This window comes from Sphaeramia orbicularis, chromosome 13 (assembly GCF_902148855.1).
Source record: "Sphaeramia orbicularis chromosome 13, fSphaOr1.1, whole genome shotgun sequence".
Taxonomy (NCBI): Eukaryota; Metazoa; Chordata; class Actinopteri; order Kurtiformes; family Apogonidae; genus Sphaeramia; species Sphaeramia orbicularis.
Window position 1 is genome coordinate 36899221 of NC_043969.1, and position 15771 is coordinate 36914991.

The 15771-nt window shown below is 34.9% G+C and overlaps 1 protein-coding gene across 1 annotated transcript in view; it reads left to right on the forward strand.

Moving 5' to 3' along the window:
• The window catches only part of mtus2b (microtubule associated tumor suppressor candidate 2b), a 93252-nt gene that overhangs the window by 35780 nt on the left and 41701 nt on the right, over positions 1-15771 (forward strand). The window contains exon 5 of the mRNA XM_030153023.1: positions 8360-8506. Coding sequence (XP_030008883.1) covers positions 8360-8506 — 147 coding nt within the window. The remainder of the gene's footprint in view (positions 1-8359; positions 8507-15771) is intronic.

Below are 15771 nucleotides of genomic sequence, written 5' to 3' on the forward strand. Positions count from 1 at the left end.
AGTGGACAGCTTTTCGACAGCTGTTCTCTTATATATTCATGGATTTTGTTGTTTTAGTTCCGTATCAGCCAACACAGTGGACGCTTATGCATCATCTCATACACTGCAATTCATACCATTACTGTAACTTTACTGTTCTTGATAAACCTGATCTAGAGTAACATGTTTAAGTGTAAATCAATTGCTTTTATTGTTATTAATCTGTAATTAAGATTTTTTTTCAACAAAAGTTGTCGGTTTTTTTTTGCATTATCTCGCCATAAATTGAGTAATGACCGGTATTAGAGTGTTAAAATGTGAGAAAACATTAGATTAGCAGCATTAAAAATGTCTGGTAAAGGTTCGTACTGTCTTCCACATATAATTATTGTAGGTAATTCATTTATCAGACAAACTAGTAAAGCAAGTAAACAAACAACTACCTCTGTCAGAGAAATGAGTTACGTACAATAAGCATTAAAAATGTTTTTATTTCATAGTTTTCATACAATATATCAGTAAATACATGTTTATTTGCTTCAAAAATTAAACGCATGGTGTCCAGCTGAGCGGACATTTTTGCTGCTCCATGAAAAGTAGGTTCAGAAGAAAATTTTCGTTAGGCTTTTTTTTTTCACGCCTAAAGAGGAATAAAAACACTCAGAAAAAATATCTTGATTAAGGGTCTCATAATTCATATATGAAAGGGTTAAAAACAGAGAAATCTTAAGAAAAGTGACTTTTTCAGTAAAATATATAATTAACTGAATGTAAAAACAAGTTTATTATAATATTATCTTCTGTATTTTGCATTTTATTAGTATAAATCAGGTATTTTCCTGTATTTAATTCACTGATCATGTAGATGTTCATAAAAGCTCCGATTAAAGTCGAGGATTATTATATCAGAAACAGAGAAAACTGAGAAAAAGTGACTTTTTCAGTAAAATATTTCATTAAGTATATCATTAAGTGTCCGTCCACTGTCATTGATCCAACTCCATGGGTTTTTACTGGTGAAGCAGTGTTGTAGAAGATGACAGTGTTTCCACGGTAACTACAGAGCCTCTGAACGTCCAAATGGGTCATATCTGATGACCATGAAAAGATGACAAACTGTATTTTACACCAATTATTTACATGTATTGATAGGATTAATGGATCAACAGGTATTAAACAGTTTAGATTAATAGATGGTTTAGGACGCCTGTGGATATTTGGGTCTTTGGTCTAATTCCCGTTAATCCATTAATCCTATCGATACATGTAAATAATTGGTAATAATATGACCCATTTGAATGTTAAGAGGCTCCGTTGTTATAAAAACACCGTCATCTTCTACAACATTGATTCACCAGTAAAACCCGTGGAGTTGGATCAATGACAGTGGATGGAGACACTTGGTTTATGTTCAGTTAATGATATATTTGACCGAAAAAGTCAACTTTTCTTCAGTTTTATAATAATTCTCAACTTTAGTCTGAGCTTTTATGAACATCTACATGATCTATCTTTTTTATTTTCCTAACGTAAATAAGTGTGCCTTCTGCTGTCTTTTTTTTGCGCCTTGTAATTTCTTGCGCTAAATTGGAGAGCTCTACCTCATTTTCGTTGTACTTGTACAATGACAATAAAGAGATTCTGATTATGATGGTTTTGGTCAATGGTTTGATGTTTGGATCTTTATGGGATATACACGACTGGGATCTTGTATGGCAGTGTTTCCCTTCAGGCTGTTGGCTCGAGCAGCTCTGCAGATTAGTATGCAGCCACATTCATCAGGGATGTATGAAATGAAATGTTGTGACTAGGAATGAGTGTCAGAAGATGATGTCATGTTGAACATCAGGATAGTGGTGACATATCCACTGCATCTGTCTCATTAGTTCAGCAGCGGTTTATTATGACCACGCAGTGCTCTCTTACTACTGGTTGGATTGTGAGAATTACTGCCAGGATTTTCTGCTGCACTGTCAAAACTAAGCCGTGTGAGTCATCCTGCCTAGAGAGCATCTCCTTTTGGCACATGTTACTTAGTGATGCGGTCTTATTCTGTGCACACCAGATCCACTGCAATTAAAGTTGCATAAATCACATTGTTAGTTCTGTATATTTGACTGTAAGCCTTTGTGATCGTATTTATTAGCCATAAAAGACGACACATACGGTGAATAAAACAGATATTTTATTTTACTTTACAGGGTGTGGAAGCAAAATTTACAATGAACATTTAGTTGTTTTTTCTCAGCAGGCACTACGTCAATTGTTTTGAAACCAAACATATATTGATGTCATAATCATACCTAACACTATTATCCATACCTTTTCAGAAACTTTTGCCCATATGAGTAATCAGGAAAGCAAACGTCAAAGAGTGTGTGATTTGCTGAATGCACTCGTCACACCAAAGGAGATTTCAAAAATATATGGAGTGTCCATAAAGACTGTTTATAATGGAAAGAAGAGAATGACTATGAGCAAAACTATTACGAGAAAGTCTGGAAGATACTATTAAAGAAGAATGGGAGAAGTTGTCACCCGAATATTTGAGGAACACTTGCACAAGTTTCAGGAAGCGTGTGAAGGCAGTTATTGAGAAAGAAGGAGGACACATAGAATAAAAACATTTTCTATTATGTCAATTTTCTTGTGACAAATAAATTCTCATGACTTTCAATAAACTAAGTGGTCATACTCTGTCTTTCAATCCCTGCCTCAAAATATTGTAAATTTTGCTTCCCCACCCTGTATTTGCACTAGGAGGAGATTTAATAGACGGTGTGAGGAGTATGTTGTTGAAACTTCACTTTATTTTATGGGTCACATCCATTTTAGTCGCTCAGGATGGACTCATTTATTGTGTTAAGGTGCTTTATCGTCATCCGTGGGTGTAGGTTTGGTTTGAACGTTAACGTGGGGCCATTCAGCGGTTTATTCTGTGCTATAAACACATTAACTAAACTAATTTATGTCATCAGTTTATGGTAGGAATGACTATATTTACATAAAGGACAACAGAAACTCATGCACTAGATAATGGAATATACACATTCAGGTATTTACTCTCCCTAATAGCCTTAAAAATGTCTAAATTACAGCTACAAAAAACATCTACACCAGTTATTGTTATTAATGAAGCGCTAATAAACAGCATGACGAGGGGCCTACCCTGCAGGCCCTTATATAGTAGAAACTGATATGGGCGATTCTATTTGTGGCTGTTACTAACTTTTCTTAACGGCCTAAAAACATTTAAGTGTCATACTGCACTGAAAAGTCTCATATTCACATTGACATATTTTACAATATATTTTATTTATGTGAATTTTTATACCAAAATATAGCCAAAATAAATTCCAATTAATTAAGTTTATTTTCATGTGTATCACACTGTCAATAAATCACATCTGCTGTTGGAAGATTTTCTGACATTTCACCTAAGCATGGTTTTATAAATTAGTGACAGTCTAAGATTAATTAGAAAACAAGCAAACAATAGTTCTATCAGTTAAATATAAAAGTATTAATGCTTACGACTTATGGCTTTAACATAAAATATCCATTTGTCATATTCATCGTGTTTTTCCATATCTGGCTCCTTAAATATTTGATTTAATTTATTGATTTATTGATGTATTTATTTTGAATATGAATGTCAAAAAAGAAGAATAATAAATAATCAAACAAAACATTTAAATATAAGACATAATACATATTCGAAAAGGAGTGAGAAGAAGTATAACTTATAAACTTCCACCCCTTCTCCTTAAATTATTAATAATAATAACCTCCCTAGTCTAAACATATTTATACTCTAATGCCTGATACTTATTGTTAAATAATTTTGTTTCTGGCTTTATATTATTACAAACAAATATAAATATAATTTACATAAACACATACTACAATATCACACATGTGACAGATATATATACATATACATGCATGTACATATACTGTACACATGCACATACCACATACTTGTACATATTTATAACACCCAGTGATACCCAACACCACAACAAAATAAAACAAAAAAAATAATAATATGGATAAATGTCTGGTGTTAAACACAATATACACCTCTACAACTTTAAATTAATATATTAAATAATATAGTCTAATCCAGTTATTTTCAACATTTTGCTGTTTTAGATCACTTCCCTCTGGTGTTATTGCCTGATTTCAGTCACTGCAGGTGTGTGTCTCACTTTTTTACTGCAATTGTCTTTTTTAGAAACTCACAAAACTGACAAGAAGTCACTTATACTTATTATACATACTTATATATACTTATACATACAAAAACAAAAAATCTGTGTCATAATAAATTCATTCCATATTCCTTACTCACTCCATATCTAATGAAACGCTGCAGAGCCTTTATTTTGAAACAGGAACAGATCAAAACAAGATTTTGTACTAAATAAATAAGTACATTTCTATTTATTAAACCAATAAAATTATAAATAAATACTTGGTATCTTCTGCAGCTGTACACATGCTTGAGGAAATACTTGTGACATTATAAGAGTTTTTCAAAATAAAAGTAAAATATTAATAAAAGTTGTAATGTCTTAATTGGTGTAACAAATGCAGATCCCCTAATGCCTGATCCCTACTGAAATCTACATCTATGCTTCACCTACTGGGTCTGAATGTACGTAGACAAGAGTTAATATCCCTTTACCCAGAATGCACTGCATGGACAAAACACACTCTGGCTCTGATTAGGTTTTAATGGCTACTATAGGAGACTGCACAGTGGTCTAAATATTTACAAATGGAAGATTTAGAGCTGTTTGTTTACTGCACGTACAAACAAAAATAATTTCCATTCTCATATTATTCTTACTCTATTTGTTGTAATTTCTTCTGAATGAGTCAGGGCCAGAGTTCTGTCGGTTTTGCCTCTCGCTGACCGATTAGAGAAAGCTGGCAGCAGGAGATGGATTTGTGCTGCTGTTCATGCAGGGTAGAAACAGGCATTTACCGGTGTGAGTCAGCCTGCAGCCGTCTGCCTCAGCCAAGACTCTTCCAGTCCCAGGCTCTGTTTCAATGAGTCGCCTGCAGAAAACAAAAAGCATCTGCTGACTGTCTCAGGTGAATAGACAGTGTGGCAGCGAGGACAGTTTGTGTTCCCACAGGAGGTTTTACACGATAAGCCCAGGATGTTTTGACATCAGAAATAGGCGATGTGGTGTTGTTAATCTCACCTCATTATAATGCATCTAATTTAAGTGCAGAAATTAACCCAGTGTTTTTCAACCTTGGTGTCAGGACCCCACATGGGGTCACCCGGAATTCAAATGGGGTCATCTGAAATTTCTAGTAATTGATAAAGAAACAAAAAAAAAAAAACAAAAACAAAAAAACAACTTACTAATAAAAAAAGATATGATGAGCTGAAATATAATATATACAATATAAGGTGAAACTGAAGCACTGTGGTACTGTTTCTCTTTCAAATGTTCATTGTGGTCAGTTTCAGATGCTGCAGCTCTTTCATAATTCATAATTTGAGTTCTTGTTTGTTCAGTATTAATTGTCAGCCTTGTGAGTCCAAGCTGAACTGACTGTACATATCCTGACCAAGGGAAATAAAATTCTCACTTTGTGCAGTAATCTACACGTGGCTTTTCTGCCCCCGTCCATAATATCCATCCATCCATCCATTATCTTCCGCTTTATCTGGGGCCAGGTCACGTGGATAACAGTCTAAGCAGGGATGCCCAGACTTCCCTCTCCCCAGACTCCTCCTCCAGTTCTTCCGGGGGGACCCCGAGGCGTTCCCAGGCCAGCCGAGAGACATAGTCTCTCCAACGTGTCCTAGGTCTTATGCAAGGTCTCCTTCCAGTGGGACATGCCCGGAACACCTCCCCAGGGAGGCGTCCAGGAGGCATCTGAAACAGATGCCCGAGCCACCTCAGCTGGCCCCTCTGGATGTGGAGGAGCAGCGGCTCTACTCCGAGCTCCTCCCTGGTGGCTGAGCTCCTCACCCTATTCCTAAGGGTGCGCCCAGCCACCCTGCGGAGGAAATTCATTTTGACCGCTTGTATCCGGGATCTTGTCCTTTCGGTCATGACTCAAAGCTCATGACCATAGGTGAGGGTAGGAACATAGATTGACTGGTAAGTTGAGAGCTTCGCCTCTGGGCTCAGCTCCTTCTTTACCGCAACCGACCAATACAGCGACTGCATCACTGCAGACGCTGCACCGATCCGTCTGTCAATCTCACGCTCCATCCTTCCCTCACTCGTGAACAAGACCCCAAGATACTTGAACTCCTCCACTTGGGGCAAAGACTCCCCATCGACCTGGAGAGGGCAAACCACCTTTTTCTGGTCGAGAACCATGGCCTTGGATTTGGAGTTGCTGATTCTCATCCCACTCACTTCACACTCGGCTGCAAACCACCCCAGGGCACGCTGAAGGTCCAGGTTCAATGAGTCCAACAGGACAACATCATCTGCAAAAAGCAGAGATGCTTTTGGTATTGTTTATGTTATGTATGTGTATATAATGTATATTATTATGGATCCGTCCATAATAATATACATCATATAGACTAAATGTCGTCTAAAATGAACATTTATTTGCAACATAGTATAGAAAACTATGACATGATCAAAAACAAATTAATTTTAGCCCAAAAAATGTCTGCGGTCGCCAGAAATTTGTGATGTTAAAATGGGGTCATGAGCCAAAAAAGGTTGGGAACCACTGCATTAAAGCAGAATTCCCCACTGAATAAAAAAAAAACGTCAGTCAGGGTGTATTTTAGGATGTTAAAAACAGGATACCATATTGTGTATTTACTACAGCGTCTCGTTCTATCTGTGACTCGTGCTTATTTTCTCCCACACACTGCAGACTTGCTTAGCATGTGTCAGCACCGCTATTGATTGAGGAGCTGAATATTTCATGATTGGCAATTTGAGCTATCCGTTCTGTAACTATTAACTTACACAGAATAAGGAAACCAGGCTCAAATGCTACACGGAGCAAAAATCATACCTGAAACACAGTCAGAAGCTTATATTACAGATACATGGCTGTGCTGTTGGAACGTTTGAGCTGTCGCTGCTTTGTTGTTAGTCTTAGTTTGTCTGAACGTCTGTAGACAGCCAGAGGCATGATAACAGTTTCAATGAATAATTAACATGTTTAGTATTAGAACAAGTACAGTTGAATTGGTGGGGATCTTACAAACATGGTTCTACTACTACTACTACTCACTTAACTACTCGCTAAACATCCCATAATCCTATTATCTTACAACTCCCGACAAATTAGTATCTGTTTTATCTACTTTAATCAGTCATTTTTGTGCAATCATTGAAATTTCAGTTTAAAAAGTCATGAAAAATGGAGGTTGTGTACTCTTCACAGCCCCATTCCATTCCCACAGTATGACCCAAATGAAAGATTTTTCACCACATAAAACAACAGGATGTGTTCTGGCACCAGCCACCAGCACTTTTCAGTTCATCCTTGCATCCATGTAAATGTTAATGCCAGTTTTTGAATGTATTTAATGTACTTAAATGTATTTTTTACACAGTTTAACAAAACAAACAGTAGTAACAGCTAACCAGCTCTAAATGTGAAGTGTCATAAGATAAGTGTTATGATTTAGCACCATATAAATACATTTAGATTTGATTTGATTTGATTTGAAGCTCATTTTCTTTGCATTTAGAGACTTCAACAGCTCTCATCACAGCTGACACTTATACACTTACACACTTATAATTCCAGGTCATTTGACACTTGAATCGGTTATAAAGTAAAAGTACTATTTGGACTGAAAAAGGAAGACATTCTAAACACCCATAAACTGACACACCTACACTTCACTGTCTATTAGTTTGTTTGTTTTTTACATAACACTTATTACACATGTAGATGCATAATCTATGAATCTATGAAATAACTGTGTTTTCTGTTCATTAACGTCTACACTCACTACACATCCCACATACATATGTAGTCGGTCCGTTGTGTCCTTGGGCAAGACACTTCACCCTCCTTGCCTCCAGTGCCACTCACAATGGTGTATGAATGCGTGTGAATGTTTGGTGGTGGTCGGAGGGGCCGTAGGCGTGAATTGGCAGCCACGCTTCTGTCAGTCTGCCCCAGGGCAACTGTGGATACAGATGTAGTTTACCACCACCAGAGAGAGAATGTGAGAGCGAATGAATAATGGATCAATAATGTAAAAGCGCTTTGGGTGTCTAGAAAAGCGCTATATAAATCCAATCCATTATTATTATTATTATTATTATTATTATTGTTATTATTATTATTATTATTATTATTATTATTATTATTATTATCTATGAAATAACTGTATTTTCTGTTCGTTGATATCTCTCAGATCCCAGCAGTGGCAGTGATGACACACCTCTTCATAAACCCTCGGTGGCTCAGACTGATGTCTCCCAAACTCAGAACCGCCCTCAGCCGCCGAACGCCCCCAGCCTGCAACGCCGCACGCTGCCGCCGCAGAGATGCTCCCCACTGGGTAAGTCCTGAACCAGCACATCCCAATGAGAGAGCGAGAGAGAGAGAGAGATTCAATTATTCAAGTATTCAGCAGCTTTGCATTCAGCACAAGAAAAAAAAAAAAAACAGACAGAACAAAACAAAACACAAAACAGATGGGTTAGTAACCAGGTTGACATTAAGGTTTGTATATACACCAGTGGTTTCCAACTTTTTTTGGCTCGTGTCCCCATTTTAACATCACAAATTTCTGGCGACCCCAGACATTCAAAACTGAGACTTTTTTTTTTGCTAAAATTAATTTGTTTTTGATCATGTACAGGGTGGGGAAGCAAAATTTACAATATTTTGAGGCAGGGATTGAAAGACAGTGTATGACCAATTAGTTTATTGAAAGTCATGAGAATTTATTTGCCACAAGAAAATTGACATAATAGAAAATGTTTTTATTCTATGTGTCCTCCTTCTTTCTCAATAACTGCCTTCACACGCTTCCTGAAACTTGCGCAAGTGTTCCTCAAATATTCGGGTGACAACTTCTCCCATTCTTCTTTAATAGTATCTCCCAGACTTTCTCCTAATAGTTTTGCTCATAGTCATTCTCTTCTTTCCATTATAAACAGTCTTTATGGACACTCCAACTATTTTTGAAATCTCCTTTGGTGTGACGAGTGCATTCAGCAAATCACACACTCTTTGACGTTTGCTTTCCTGATTACTCATATGGGCAAAAGTTTCTGAAAAGGTATGGATAATAGTGTTAGGTATGATTATGACATTAATATATGTTTGGTTTCAAAGCAATTGACGTGGTGCCTGCTGAGAAAAAACAACTAAATGTTCATTGTAAATTTTGCTTCCCCACCCTGTAATAGTTTGCTATACTATGTTTCAAATAAACGTTAATTTTAGACACATTTAGTCTATATAATGTATATTATTATGGACGGAGGCAGAAAAGCCAGGTGTAGATTACTGCACAAAGTGAGAATTTTATTTTCCTTGGTCAGGATATGTACAGTCAGTCCAGCTTGGATTTACAAGGCTGACAACACTGGTCTACAAGGAAAATGCTTCCAGAATAAAAGTAATGAAATTTTACCACATGAGAGTCACTGATAAAGAAAAATCAAGTCAAAAATGCTGGTTGGCTGAACTTTCCAAGATACAGCCTTTGGTCAAAATGTGAAATCCAATAATTAACGAGAGAATGGGTTTGACTCAAAAGGAATATTTGTCTCAGAGCTACGAGATCTACTTCAAAACACTGTCTGCACATTAGAATACATTCACTTTACAGGTTCTATTTAGTGGAAGATTTATAAAACTATTATATAAATGTACATAAACCAATATATATGTGTAATAACACTTAATCATATATTTTGAAAACATCAGCAAACCGGCACTTTTGTCATTTATTTTCCAATTAATCTTATTAAAATACGTAACATTTAGCACATTTAATGTCTGAAGCAAATCATTTCTAAAAAAATTGTAGACCAGTGTAATTAATACTGAACAAACAAGAACTCAAACTATGAATTAGGAAAGAGCTGCAGCATCTGAAACCGACCACAATGAACATTTGACAGATAAACAGTACCACAGTGCTTCAGTTTCAGCTTCACAGTTTGTCATGTCTTTTATGGATTGGGATTGTCTCTGTCAATTCACCATATATTTTTTATTAGTAAGTTTTTATTTTTATCAATCACTAGAAATTTCAGGCGTCTCCATTTGAATTCCAGGCGACCCCGCGTGGGGTCCTGACCCCAAGGTTGAAAAACACTGGTTTAGGCTGAAGTTCAGACTTATTTTGCCCTAACCGTATTTACAGTTAACTAGTGGTGGGCAGCGATTAAAATTTTTAATCGAGATTAATCGCATGGCTTTCTGCGATTAAGTTGTTGGGGGGGGGGTGAACGCATCAACAGCATGTATTGCCTTTCAACGATATTCCTGACTGGAGGTACTCCGGTGATAAAAAAATAATTGCACGTCAGTGCTTCCAAACAACTGTGTCCTTCTCAACCCCACCATCTGAAGACATTTAAAATGAAAATGTTCATGTAAAAAACCACTACTTTTACACATGTTTATGTCCCCACCAGTGTATTTACAGTTGTGAGTGACTGACAGGAGTCTTAAGCCCACTAATCAGTACTAATACTAATAAGCCCATTAATATGTGATGTTCAGTTGTTCAAAGCAAGCAAAAGGGGCCCTGAAGTGGTCAGAATAAGTTGCACTAACGTATGTTTTGTCCTCTCCGTGTTACCGTAGTCAGTCCGGACATAGAACTAACAGACATGTTTCTTTCACTCTGTTTGTATGGCCCCAAAAACGTTTGCCTGTGAGTATTTTATGTTCAGTTGTTGTCAGAATGAATAGTATCAAATATCTCTGATGTGAGCCTTTGTTGCTGAATAAAAAGACGTTGTAAATCTTTAATTAACCTGTAAATGCTAATCGTTAGCGTGTCTATGGATTTTCCCATTCAAGTTAGCATCGAGATAAAATGACTGCTAATACAACATTCACATCGTAAATGAGTAAAGGTTAGTTCAAAGGCTGACATATTATACTTAAACACAACCAATGAATTTACATAAACTTAGCATGAGCCTGCAGAAAGAATTAGCAACCCATCTGCGACTGCTTGCATAAACAAATTAGCTTAAACATCAGCATTACTTGTAAAGTTCGCCGGTTTTCTCCTCTCAGCTGCACATACACACAGCACCGGTGTGTAGACCGGCAAAATAAAAGCATGAGTTTCAAAATAAGAGTCCGTATGTATAAATCAACTAAGACTTGCTTGAAAGGCAGAACAATAATAAAATGGCGTTAACGTGAGATTAAAAAAAAATTGTCGGCGTTATTTAATGAATGCGTTAACGCGGTAATAACGCGTTAACTTGCCCACCCCTACAGTTAACACAATGTTTCCACAAGAAAACAAACGAACAATGTGGGAAAAAAAGAGTTGAATTGATAATAAACATCTTCATCCAACCACTAGCCACGAGTCAAAGAAAAGTTTTCGTATTATCATTCATATTCTCTGAAAAATGGCCAAAGAATCCCAAATTCTGCTAGTGTATGTAAACTTATGAGCACAACTATAACATACTACACTGAAACCGTTGGAAACTCGCCTCATTCAGGGTGACATTAGCATGATCCTTGATGTTAAATGTGTTTGACTGGTGCTAGAAGTGTTACTTTTCACGTCTGAAACTTGCTAAGAGGTGATTACTGTCAGCGCTCACAACCCGTGGCATCTGACATCTGGAGAACTCCATTCACATGACAGTTTTTATATCTACATAAGTGCAGAGGAAACCCAGAGGCCTCTAATGACAGCGTTTTAACACATTCAGTGTAGAATTCACACAAATGACTGTTTTAAATGTGACATTTTTCTGTGTTAAGGTATTTCATGTTGACCTTGAGCTACATAATAAAGGAGTAAACAGTCATCCAGTTAGATAGTTTACTGAGGCTAGTGTATTACATTAAATATATTGCACTGAAGTTGTATTAGTGTTATTACTTATGCAGAATTAATGAAATCCAATCAGTACATCAGCCTGTGCAATTATGAAATCACACATGATGAATTAAAGTGTGCATGTGGTGATGTTTTGTAATAAGCGATGCACAGTAGAGTGGATGATATTGTGTTGTTTTTACATTAGTTCATGTTTGTATGTTCGAGTTGAAGAAAATCAACATTTCACTGAACATAATACACACATTTTTTTCCTAAAAATGAAGTAAACACACTCAAGTTGCAATTTAATTATACTTTTACAAATGCATAAGCTGTTTATTTTATTTTATTCATTTAATTTTATTCACATACACCACGAATCAAACACATCATGGGGAAAACACTGAATTCTATTGACAGTTTTTAGCAAGTAATAAAGTGCAATAATCTTGTAATGATCATAAAATGATAGCATGAGCTGGAGTTGCGGAAAAAATTATGAAACCACCCCTTGTTTTCTTCAATTTTCTTGTTCATTTTAATGCCTGGTACAACTAAAGGTACATTTGTTTGGACAAATATAATGATAACAACAAAAATGGCTCATAAGAGTTTAATTTCAGAGCTGATATCTATCCGTTTTCCATGGTTTTCTTGATAATAACCAAAATAACTTAGTTTTTATTAGTTATTTATCATTTTGTCACACAAACATAAACAACAATTGGCAACAGATAATAGTCACAGTCTATAGTAATGATAATTTAGGTTACAGTTATGAAATAGCAATCAAGCTACCTAATTAATTACATTTTTAGAGCAGCAGTTTATGTAGCACTTCACAGGACTATGAGACAACACTGGAAAAAATCTAAATCTTACTAAGTGTATTTTTCTCATTTCTAGTCCAAATATTTCATCACACTTAAAATAAGACATAATCACCCAAAGAGTCACTTTTCTGTGAGATGTAACAACTGATTTTTAGACAATAGATCTGGAAAATCTTATTTCAAGAAATCTTACTAAAATAATTTCCACTTGTTTCATTGGCAGATTTTTTTTCCATGAATTAAGCAAAAAAAAAATCTTGAATTAAGCAAAAAAAAAAAAAATCTTGAATTAAGACAAAAAAATCTTGAATTAAGCAAAAAAAAGTCTGGAATTAAGCAAAACAAATTCTTTAATTAAGCAAAAAAATCTGAAATTAAGCAAAAAAAATCTTAAATCAAGCAAAAAAAATCTTGAATTAAGCAAAAATATCTTGAATTAAGCAAAAAAAAAATCTTGAATTAAGCAAAAAAAAAAAACAAAAAAAAACTGAATTTAGCAAAAAAAAAATCTTGAATTAAGCAAAAAAAATCTTGAATTAAGCAAAAAAAATCTGGAATTAAGCAAAAAAAATTCTTGAATTAAGCAAAAAAAATCTTGATTTAAGCAAAAAAATCTTGAATTAAGCAAAAACAAATCTTGAATTAAGCAAAAAAAATCTTGAATTAAGCAAAAAAAAAAATTATTGAATTAAGCAAAAAAATCTTGAATTAAACAAAAAAATCTGGAATTAAGCAAAAAAAAATCTGGAATTAAGCACACAAAAAAAAAAATCTTGAATTAAGCAAAAAATATCTTGAATTAAGCAAAAAAAAATGTTGAATTAAGCAAAAAAAAATCTTGAATTAAGAAAAAAAAAATTATTGAATTAAGGAAAAAAAATCTTGAATTAAGCAAAAAAAAAAAATCTTGAATTGAGCAAAAAAAAATATCTGCCAATGAAACAAGTGAAAATTATCTTGGTAAGATTTCTTGAAATAAGATTTTCCAGATCTATTGTCTGAAAATAAGTTCTTATATCTCACTGAAAAGTTACTCTTTAGGTGATTCTGTCTTATTTTAAGTGCGATGAGATATTTGGACTAGAAATGAGAAAAATACACTTGGTAAGATAGTGATTTTTTTCCAGTGAATATACTAATACTTTTATACTTATCTTAAATTAAATTGGCATTCAGTGAGATTTTCACTGTACAGGGAAACCTATTTCTTTACTGTACACGTGAAAATAAAACACTTTGAATTTTTTGAATCTTTTGGAAAGTCGTCTTTTCCATGAAGATCCCTGTCAGGTTTTTTTTTTTTTTGAACTGATGGTGTAAAATCTGACAGAACTCTCTATGTGGGAAAACTTTCAACTTCATGTGAGTTTATGGATTTCAACACCTCAGCATCATTCGATTGATCTCTTAACCTTTACTGTGAACTATTTATGCGTCGTCATGTGGATCGTTTGATAAGAGCTGAAGGAAAGTAATGAATAAAGTATGAATGAAAAAATACTGAAACCTACTGCAAATCTATCTGAAGTATTGCTCTGCGTTGCATCACACTGATACCGTAGCATACAGTCTGTTTGCTGATGTAGGCGTCTTTGTGGTTACTTTTGCATCTTATTGCCGGTGTTGGCGTCTACAAGGTGATGATGGGCTGTCAGCAGCACCCAGTGGTCACATGGTGTATAAACATATGAGAGGAGCAGCAGCCCTTCTAGGGATGAATGTGAACAAATAGAACAACAGCTCCAGCTAGTGGTCACCATCACAGTCTGCTGCATTTAATTCACTGAGGATGAAGATAATACTAATACAGTCAGGGAAAAAATTATTAGACCAGCCCTTGTTTTCTGCAGTTTCTTGTTCATTTTAATGCCTGGTACAACTAAAGGTACATTTGTTTGGTCAAATATAATGATAACAACAAAAATAGCTCATAATAGTGTCATTTCAGAGCTGATATTTACCCATTTTCCATGTTTTCTTGATAATAGCCCAAATCACTTCAGTTCTTACGTTAATATCTATGGCATTGTACTGACAAAAACAGTGCTTTTAGACATTCCATGTTTTCTTTTCTGTCTGTTTTAGTCACATGACACACACAGGAGTTAGTACTGGATTGCATAATTATTGTTTTTGATGACTTTTGATGGTCTAATATTTTTTTCCGTGTCTGTATTTTAGGATTTCTAATTATTACATAACTGAAAAAAGACAATTATCACATTAAACAGTATTTTAACCAGTTTTATAAGGATTTAATCAAATAAGTACTTTTTTTTTTTTAGATAAAATAATATACCAGATTTACTAGTTATATCCTGTCTGCAGTTTAGAAACACAGTGACTTTTGAGTCTTGAAGAAATTAAATGAGAGTACAAACCTCTTCTGGTATGTTTGGAAAGAAATAAGAGTGGTGACACTTTGACATGAGGCAGCAACTGTGTTTAAATATGTCAGAAATTCAACAGTAACATCTTACTTATCTCAGGCAGTTTTGTACATGTTGTATGCCATTTCAAAAATAGTTCATAATTAAATTTAATTTAATTTCAGAGCTGATATCTATCCATTTTCCATGGTTTTCTTGATAATAACCAAAATCACTTCAGTTCTTACATCAATATCTATGGCATTGTTAGGCATTTCATGTTTTCTTTTCTGTCTGTTTTAGTCACATGATACACACAGGAATTAGTACTTGATTGCATAACGGTTGTTTTTGATGACTTTTGATGGTCTAATAATTTTTTCCGCAACTGTATGAAGTGATTTCAACCTTAGAGTTAGTTGTAAACATCTGAGTGTTTAGGACATACAGCATTTTACGAGATTAAAAGCACATATCAGACAGAGAAATATGGAATTGGAGCTGAAATTCCACTTCAAATTTTTGCTTGTTTGTTTGTTTATTTGACAGGGAAAATGCAGTCAAACATAGTTACAAGTTTGCA